We start from the raw sequence: 9,519 nt of genomic DNA, 5'->3' as shown, positions 1-9,519 counted from the left end.
CTGAGGTTGCTACCTTGACCAACCAATTGCGAGGCTCCGTAGGCGAGACCCTGTGCCTGGCCGGGTTTGGGGGATCCTGGGCCTGGAGGACTCTGCTGCGGTCACCGTGTCCCCGTGCCACCGCCGCCCGCTGCCCGGTGAGTGAGCGCTGGGCCGGGCCGGGTGGGCAGGTCGGCCGCAGACTGGTGGTAAGGGCTGGTCGGCGCGGCCGCGTATGCCGGCGCAGAGCTCCAGGACTCCGGGCTTGCCAGGCTGCGCTGCGCGCTCTCTCTCTCTCTCATTGGAAGCGCTCACCCTTGGTTCTCCTCCTGCTCCTAGTGCTGATCCCCACCTTCGTTTCAGAGGAGCCCATTCTCGTCGCAAGAACTCCTGGCCTCTCCCCTATCGCTGTAATGTAATTGCGGAAAGTAGCAGAGCCTTATAAACGGAAGTCAGTTTACCACTGCAGGAAATACCCCAGTTAACAGTAATAGGATCCAAGGAGCGCGGGTGGAGTTAAATTAGGGAAAACCTCCCGGAAGCTGTGGGTTCTGGGCTGGAATTTTGCAGGGGAAGCGGGCTAGTTTTAATGGAATGCAAAGCCTTACTGAAAAAGATTTTAGTTATTCAACCAGTCAAAAATGTAGGCTATGTGTCATTTCATCTGGAAATGACTCGGCGCAAAAATTTGGATGATAGAGGTAACGGATCATGGAATTACCTTTTTTTTATTGTTAAAATGAAATCCAGGTTCCCAGGGGCGACCAAAGGAGTGCCAGCCTTGAACTTTTAGTCCCAACACTCCTCAGAAATAATCCTTCCCATTGTAATTATAGCACAGCTGAGGCAGGGCTGGAGTACTATAGTGCCCTTTCTTGGGTCTCAGAAGTAATCAGAGAAATGAAGGCAGAAGGGACCCAGATCAGCATTCTCAGCCCTCTGAGACACACTGATGTCTAAGTTGTAAGTAGCAGGACATTTGCTACCAATGATGAAGTGCTGGAATTTTTGAGAGACTTAACCTTACATAATTGAGTGAATTCAAAGTTATCCCCATTGCGAGATCACTCCTGCTTATTTCTGATACATATTTTGTAAGTGGGAGAGAAAAAGCTGAAAGTATTCTAGACACCATAGGGGACTCTCCAGACTTTGGAAAATGGTTTAGTTATGGTGGGAAAGAAGAGGAAGGTTGAAAATACTGAACTCCAGGGCGCAGTTTACAATAAGTGACACACTTACTTTCAGGTGTGGTCTTCCCTGAGAACCACGGGTTAGCTCTTCTTCCTGTTCTGCTTCAACCTTTAACCCTTGAGAGTGTGCCCTACCTACTACATCCAAAGTACAATCCAGACCCAAGGCAGCAAGGCTCAAAAAGAGATAAGCCTATGTCCTAACTTTCCAGATAGTTTCCCTTCTCCCCAGTTAGCCAGAACTTAATTTTCTGATAAGAACGTGGAAAGTAGGACCTCTGTTGGGCTTCCAGAATGCTATGAACCCTGTGTAGAAAGCACTGAAACTGGCCACTCTGACCTGAAGTATATAACCCTGCTCAATAGCCTACCAAAGAAAAATCAGAAATATTGTTGAGGAGAGTAGAGCAGTTGTAATTTCCCTGAATTTTGCTGTCTTCTGAAAGTAAAATCAACAAGTAAATGAAGGCCTTAGGTACCTACCCAGTTGGATTAAGTACAAAATATTAGGGTTCTGGCCCACCTAGAATTGACAACCCACTTAAGAACTTAAGTAAGATAAATAAGATAGACAACACCATATACTCATTTAAAAATTGTGTTTCCCAGGACATGTAAGTATCTTTATGTTTTTCCCCTTTTAAGAACTTCTGTCATTACTTGAAGAGAACAAAAGTGAAGCCAGAGGAGGATGGCTTAGGGACATCAGCAGTGGATGGAATGGAAATAGGGAGTGTGTAGGAAAGAAATAGGGATTGCAGGAAGAGTATTGATGTAGTGACCTTGAAACACCTACAACTCCCTAAAACACAAATGCCAAGAGCACAGAGAAATCTGCCTTCCAGATGCACAATGCATCTTCTGAATCACCCCTCTTCAAAAGAAAAGGTTTGGTTATCCAACTGCAGGAGGTAAGAGGAAGGATGGTATCCACCCTGTCCCTCACAAAAAGAGAAGGGTTTTGTTTTTTGTTTGTTTTTAAGTATTCAGTTCGTCAAGATTTATAGTGGGAAGCAATATCAGGAAACATGGAGCCATATACCTATTGAGCAGGTGAAGATTTGGAAACCATTTAGTTCAATCAGCTCATCTTAGATGAGTAAATGACAGCCAGGCTGGTTAAGTTTGCCCAAGATCAAACAGCTAGTTAGAAGCTAGGAGTGGAATACATACTGTGTTCCCAGGTCAGAAAATTTAATTTTTTTTTGTGTTGTCATAAGCTCATGATAGCCGAAAGTAGAGCATATAAGGATGTATATAGGATACACTATTTTAAGCCTTTTTGCTTTTTTTACATTTTAGGTCACGATGGGATTTATCTTTTCAAAACCTATGAATGAAAACATGAAAAAGCAGCAGGAGTTCATGCTTACGAATGCTCGACTTCAGGTACATTTTCAAGTAATTAAGCTTTTATGTTGTTATAATGGTTAAAATTTCTACCACATGTGCTCAGTAGTATGTTCTCTTTGATCCCAAATGCTCTTGGGGCTCCATCCTTAAAGTTATGATGAAATAGATTATTATTTGTTAAATAGGGTTGTTGAAATCTCCAATCCAAAAACTTGTATAAAAATTCCCATACTGTGGGAAGAGATAACTGCTTACAGTATAGAGTAGGTCGAATGATACCCCCACCCGACCAAAGACAGGTGCATCCTAATTCCCTGTGAATATGTTACCTTACATGGCAAAAGGGACCTTGAAAGGCAGTTAAGTTAAGGGGTTTGAGATGGAGAAGATCCTGGATTATCTGGATGGGCCCAATGTAGTGACGGAGTCCTTGTAAGGGAAAGGGGGAGGCAAAGGGGGGGGAGAGACAGAGAGAGAGGGAGAGAGAGAGAGAGAGAGAGAGAGATTGATTTGAAGATCCCATGATCCCACAACTGCTGGCTTTGAAGATGAAGTAAAGGGCTTTGAGCCAAGGAATTCAGGCAGCCTCTAGAGGCTGTAAAAGGCAAGTATATGAACTATCCCCAAGAGCTTCCAAAGGGAGTACAGTCCCACCAGCCCATTTTGGACTACTGACCTCCAGAACTGAAGATAATAAATTTGTGTTGTTTTAAACCACTGAACTTGATAATTTGTTATAGCAGCGATAAGTAATTAATACAGAGTATGAAAACTTGACACTGGATTTATATATAGGCTGGAAAGAAAAGACCAAAGCAAAGTAGAAGATTGTCCAATTGCCTAATATAAGTTGTCAAAAAGTATTTTTAAATGTTGTACATCAAATTCAGGTGTTGAAAGTTGGACTGAAGTTATTTCCCTAAGGTTTCAAAGATCCCTAGGCCTCTGTGGTTCATTATGGCCCTGGGAGGTGGAGGGTTCTACTGTTGAGGCAATAGAGTGAGTGGTTAAAAGTGAGGACTAAAGCCAACTGCCTGGATTTGCATCCCATATCTACCCCAGACTAACTGTGTGCCTTGTGGCTCAGTCTCCTAAGCCTCTATAAACTGGAGGCAATAATATCCCTTCAGAGAGTTGTTTTGAGGAGTAAAGATGGTAGTGTGTACAACAAAGCCTCCAGTCTTTAGAACTCTATAAGAATTAGTTGTTGCTGTTTTTATTGCTATTAAGAGTGTCTTGTGCAAGATAGTGGTTTCTTTTGGGGGAATGGAACATTGAAAGAATGGGAACTGAATTATCATAACAAAATTAAGTGACCTAGGGGAAACCAAACATTAGGCATACAAACTAGCCAGGAATGTTACATACTCAGAGAGTCTTTGTCCAAGACCTTTAGAAACTACAGAGCTTTTATGCTTACATCATCAGTTCCCATGAAATCAGGGTCTTTGAAGGGTCTGGGATTTTATCCTACTTGCAAGCTAACAAATTAGCCTGTTACTATTTCATGGATGCTGGCAAAATATAGGAGACACCTACATAAGAGACAAAGGATTTCAATATTCAGCATAGTAAGTAGCGTGAGCATGAGGCTGGTGTTAATTCCCTCACGTCTCACAAAGGTGACCAAGATGGGCTTAGATGGGTGCTGTTCATTCATTGGGTTTGAGGAACACTGGGCTTGGGGAATCTACTGCTTTTATGGTGAGCAGTGAGCTGATGGAGTTGAGGGGAACCTCATTTTTCAAGGTTGTTCACCACAAATGCAACCCAGAGAAATGGCCCAACAAAAGAACAATCTGGGCCTTGAATTCTCAGCCTTCCTAGTAAGAATGTGCGGGGATATTCAGGACCATGGAGGATTGCCCCTCCTACAACTTGCCCCTCAGCCAACTCACCAGTTTTGAGAACAGTCTTGACTTCCATCCACTGATCCCAGGGATCACGATAGCTGGCACTAAGTTCAAACTGTCAGGAGCACTTATCAGCACCATGAGTTTTCAGTTTAGCTGAAACAAAGTTGAACTGTGCCCAGACAGTAGAGAATCTCTGTGAATCCCAGGGCCTATTGAGCCAGTAGCTTTGCCTCAGGTGTCAGAGTGGGGGGATAAAGTTTTTCCTAAAGGGGCAGCTACTACTCCTTTATGCAAAATTGAGATGACATTATGGCAGGCCAGCCATGCTCTCAAATACGTTTTCTTTTAATTTTTTTAATTTTGATATCATTAATGTACAATTACTTGAACAACATTATGGTTACTAGACTCCCCCCATTATCAAGTCCCCACCACATACCCCATTACGGTCACTGTCCATCAGCATAGTAAGATGCTATAGAATCACTATTTGTCTTTTCTGTATATACTGCCTTTCCCATGTTCCCCCCCACCCTTCATTATGTGTGCTAATAGTAATGCCCCATTTTCCCCCTTATCCCTCCCTTCCCACCCTCCCTCCCCAGTCCCTTTCCTTTTGGTAACTGTTAGTCCATACTTCATTCTTGGGTTCTGTGAGTCTGCTGCTGTTTTGTTCCTTCAGTTTTTGCTTTGTTGTTATACTCTACAGATAAGTGAAATCATTTGATACTTGTCTTTCTCTGCCTGGCTTATTTGACTGAGCATAATACCTTCTAGCTCCATCCATGTTGTTGCAAATGGTAGGATTTGTTTTCTTCTTTGGCTGAATAATATTCCATTGTGTATATGTACCACATCTTCTTCATCCATTCATCTACTGATGGACACTTAGGTTGCTTCTATTTTTTGGCTATTGTAAATAGTGCTGCTATAAACATAGGAGTGCATAGGCCTTTTTCAAACTGGGCTCCTGCATTCTTAGGGTAAATTCCTAGGAGTGGAATTCCTGGGTCAAATGGCATTTCAATTTTGGGTTTTTTGAGGAACCTCCATACTGCTTTCCACAATGGTTGAACTAGTTTACATTCCCACCAGCAGTGTAGGAGGGTTCCCCTTTCTCTACATCCTCGCCAACATTTGTTGTTTGTCTTTTGGATGCTGACCATCCTAATTGGTGTGATATGTCATTGTGGTTTTAATTTGCATTTATCTGATGATTAGCAATGTGGAGCATGTTTTCATGTGCCTGTTGGCCATCTGAATTTCTTTTTTCGAAAGTGTCTGTTCAGCTCCTCTGCCCATTTTTTAATTGGATTATTTGCTTTTTGTTTGTTGAGGTGTGTGAGCTCTTTATATAATTTGGATGTCAACCCCTTATCGGATCTGTCTTTTATGAATATATTCTCCCATACTGTAGGATGTCTTTTTGTTCTACTGATGGTGTCCTTTGCTGTACAGATGGTTTTTAGTTTGATATAGTCCCACTTGTTCATTTTTGCTTTTGTTTCCCTTGCCCGGGGAGATATGTTCATGAAGAAGTTGCTCATGTTTATGTCCAAAAGATTTTGCCTATATTTTTTTCTAAGATTTTTATGGTTTCATGACTTACATTCAGGTCTTTGACCCATTTTGAGTTTACTTTTGTGTATGGGGTTAGACAGTGATCCAGTTTCATTCTCTTACATGTAGCTGTCCGGTTTTGCCAACACCAGCTGTTGAAGAGGCTGTCATTTCCCCATTGTATATCCATGGCTCCTTTATCATATATTAATTTACCATATATGTTTGAATTGATATCTGGACTCTCTATATTTTGTTCCACTGGTCTATGGGTCTGTTCTTGTGGCAGTACCAAATTGTCTTGATTACTGTGCCTTTGTAGTAGAGCTTGAAGTCAGGGAATGTAATTCCCTCTGCTTTATTTTTCCTTTTCAGGATTGGTTTGGCTATTCGGGGTCTTTTGTCATGCCATATGAATTTTAGAACTATTTGATCTAGTTCATTGAAGAATGCTGTAGGTATTTTGATAAGGATTGTGTTGAATCTGTAGATTGCTTTAGGCAGGATGGCCATTTTGACAATATTAATTCTTCCTAGCCAAGAGCATGGGATGAATTTCCATTTATTAGTGTCCTCTTTAATTTCTCTTAAAGTTTTCAGGGTATAGGTCTTTCACTTCCTTGGTTAGGTTTTTTCCTAAGTATTTTATTCTTTTTGATGCAAGTGTGAATGGGATTTTTTTCCTGATTTCTCTTTCTGCTAGCTCATCGTTAGTGTATAGGAATGCAACAGATTTCTGTGTATTGATTTTGTATCCTGCAACTTTGCTGAATTCAGATATTAGATCTAGTAGTTTTAGAGTGGATTCTTTAGGGTTTATGTACAATATCATTTTATCTGCAAACAGAGACAGTTTGACTTCTTCCTTGCCTGTCTGGATGCCTTTTATTTCTTTGTGTTGTCTGATTGCCGTGGCTAGGACCTCCAGAACTATGTTGAATAACAGTGGGGTGAGTGGGCATCCCTGTCTTGTTCCCGATCTTAAAGGAATAGCTTTCGGCTTCTCGCTGTTAAGTATAATGTTGGCTGTGGGTTTGTCATGTATGGCCTTGATTATGTTGAGGTACTTGCCCTCTATACCCATTTTGTTGTGAGTTTTTATCATGAATGGATGTTGAATTTTGTCAAATGCTTTTTCAGCATCTATGGAGATGATCTTGTGGTTTTTGTCCTTCTTTTTGTTGATGTGGTGGATGATGTTCATGGATTTTCGAATGCTGTGCCATTCTTGTATCCCTGGGATGAATCCCACTTGATCATGATGGATGATCTTTTTGATGTATTTTTGAATTCGGTTTGCTAAAATTTTGTTGAGTATTTTTGCATATATGTTCATCAGGGATATTGGCCTGTAATTTTCTTTTTTTGTGATATCTTTGCCTGGTTTTGGTATTAGAGTAATGTTGGCCTCGTAGAATGAGTTTGGGAGTATTCCCTCCTCTTCTACTTTTTGGAAAACTTTAAGGAAGATGGATATTAGGCCTTCACTAAATGTTTGATAAAATTCAGCAGTGAAACCATCTGTTATAGGAGTTTTGTTCTTAGGTACTTTTTTGATTACCAATTCAATTTCTTTGCTGGTAATTGGTCTATTCAGATTTTCTGTTTCTTTCTGGGTCAGCCTTGGAAGGTTGTATTTGTATTTTTCTAGAAAGTTGTCCTTCTAGGTTATCAAGTTTGTTACCATATAATTTTTCATAGTATTCTCTCATAATTCTTTGTATTTCTGTGTTGTCTGTAGTGACTTTTCCTTTCTCATTTCTGATTCTGTTTATGTGTGTAGACTCTTTATTTTTCTTGATAAGTCTGGCTAGGGGTTTATCTATTTTGTTTATTTTCTCAAAGAACCAGCTCCTGCTTTCATTAATTTTTTCCATTGTTTTATTCTTCTCAATTTTATTTATTTCTGCTTTAATCTTTATTATGTCCCTCCTTCTACTGACTGTAGGCCTCATTTGTTCTTCCTTTTCTAGTTTCATTAATTGTGAGTTTAGACTGTTTATTTGGGATTGTTCTTCTTTTGTAAGGTAGGCCTGTATTGCAATATATTTCCCTCTTAGCACGGCCTTCATGGCATCCCACAGATTTTTTGTTGTGGAATCATTATTGTCATTTGTCTCCATATATTGCTTGATCTCTGTTTTTATTTGGTCACTGAGCCATTGATTATTTAGGAGCCTGTTATTAAGCCTCCATGTGTTTGTGGGCTTTTTTGTTTTCTTTGTGTAATTTATTTCTAGTTTCATACCTTTGTGATCTGAGAAGCTGGTTGATACAATTTCAATCTTTTTGAATTTACTGAGGTTCTTTTTGTGGCCTAGTATATGATCTATTCTTGAAAATGTTCCATGTGCACTTGAGAAGAATGTGTATCCTGTTGCTTTCGGACGGAGTGTTCTGTAGATGTCTGTTAGGTCCATCTGTTCTAATATGTTGTTCAGTGCCTCTGTCTCTTTACTTATTTTCTGTCTGGTTGATCTGTCCTTTGGAGTGAGTAGTGTGTTGAAGTCTCCTAAAATGAATGCATTGCATTCTATTTCCCCCTTTAATTCTGTTAGTATTTGTTTCACAGATGTAGGTGATCCTGTGTTGGGTGTATAGATATTTATAATAGTTATATCCTCTTGTTGGACTGACCCCTTTATCATTATGTAATGTCCTTCTTTGTCTCTTGTTACTTTCTTTGTTTTGAAGTCTAATTTATCTGATACAAGTACTGCAACTCCTGCTTTTTTTCTCCCTTTTAGTTGCATGAAATATCTTTTTCCATCCCTTTACTTTCAGTCTGTGTATGTCTTTGAGTTTGAAGTGAGTCTCTTCTAGGCAGCATATAGATGGATCTTGATTTTTAATCTATTCAGTGACTCTGTCTTTTGATTGGTGCATTCAGACCATTTACATTTAGGGTGATTATCAATAGGTATGTATCTATTGCCATTGCAGGCTTTAGATTCATGGTTTCCAAAGGTTCAAGGGTAATTCCCTTATTATCTAACAGTATTTAACTCACTTTGTGTGCTATTACAAACACAACCTAAAGGTTCTCTTTTTTTTTCCCTCCTCCTCTATTCTTTGTATGTTATGAATCATATTCTGTGCTCTTTGTCTATCCCTTGGGTGACATCTATTTAGCCTTAGGAATACTTCCATCTGTAGGAGTCCCTCCAAAATGCACTGTAGAGGTGGTTTGTGGGATGTAAATTCTCTCAACTTTTTCTTATCTGAAAATTGTTTAATCCATCCTTCAAATTTAAATGATAACCTTGCTGGGTGTACTATTCTTGGTTCAAGGCCCTTCTGCTTCATTACATTAAATATATCATGCCATTCTCTTCTGGCCTGTTAGGTTTCTGTTGAGAAGTCTGATGATAGTCTGATGGGTTTTTCCTTTGTATGTGATCTTTTTTCTCTCTCTAGCTGCTTTTAAAAGTTTGTCTTTATCCTTGATCTTTGCCATTTTAATTATTACATGTCTTGCTGTTGTCTTCCTTGGGTCCCTTGTGTTGGGAGATCTGTGCACCTCCATGGCTTGAGAGACTATCTCCTTCCCCAGATTGGGGAAGTTTTCAGCAGTTACC

At 40.1% G+C, this 9,519-nt stretch overlaps 1 protein-coding gene across 2 annotated transcripts in view; it reads left to right on the top strand.

The window, feature by feature from the left end:
- The window catches only part of PLGRKT (plasminogen receptor with a C-terminal lysine), a 44,253-nt gene continuing 34,734 nt past the window's right edge, over positions 1-9,519 (top strand). Inside the window, exons 1-2 of one of the 2 annotated variants that reach the window (XM_036878877.2) lie at positions 1-137; positions 2,475-2,561. In XM_036878877.2, the coding sequence (XP_036734772.2) occupies positions 2,481-2,561 (81 nt within the window). In that variant the 5' untranslated portion in view covers positions 1-137; positions 2,475-2,480. Of the gene's footprint in view, positions 138-921; positions 943-2,474; positions 2,562-9,519 lie in introns of those variants that run through there. The other variant, XM_057498648.1, reaches the window with a different exon arrangement.

This window comes from Manis pentadactyla, chromosome 3 (assembly GCF_030020395.1).
Source record: "Manis pentadactyla isolate mManPen7 chromosome 3, mManPen7.hap1, whole genome shotgun sequence".
NCBI lineage: Eukaryota > Metazoa > Chordata > Mammalia > Pholidota > Manidae > Manis > Manis pentadactyla.
This window is presented reverse-complemented; position numbering and strand designations above follow the sequence as displayed.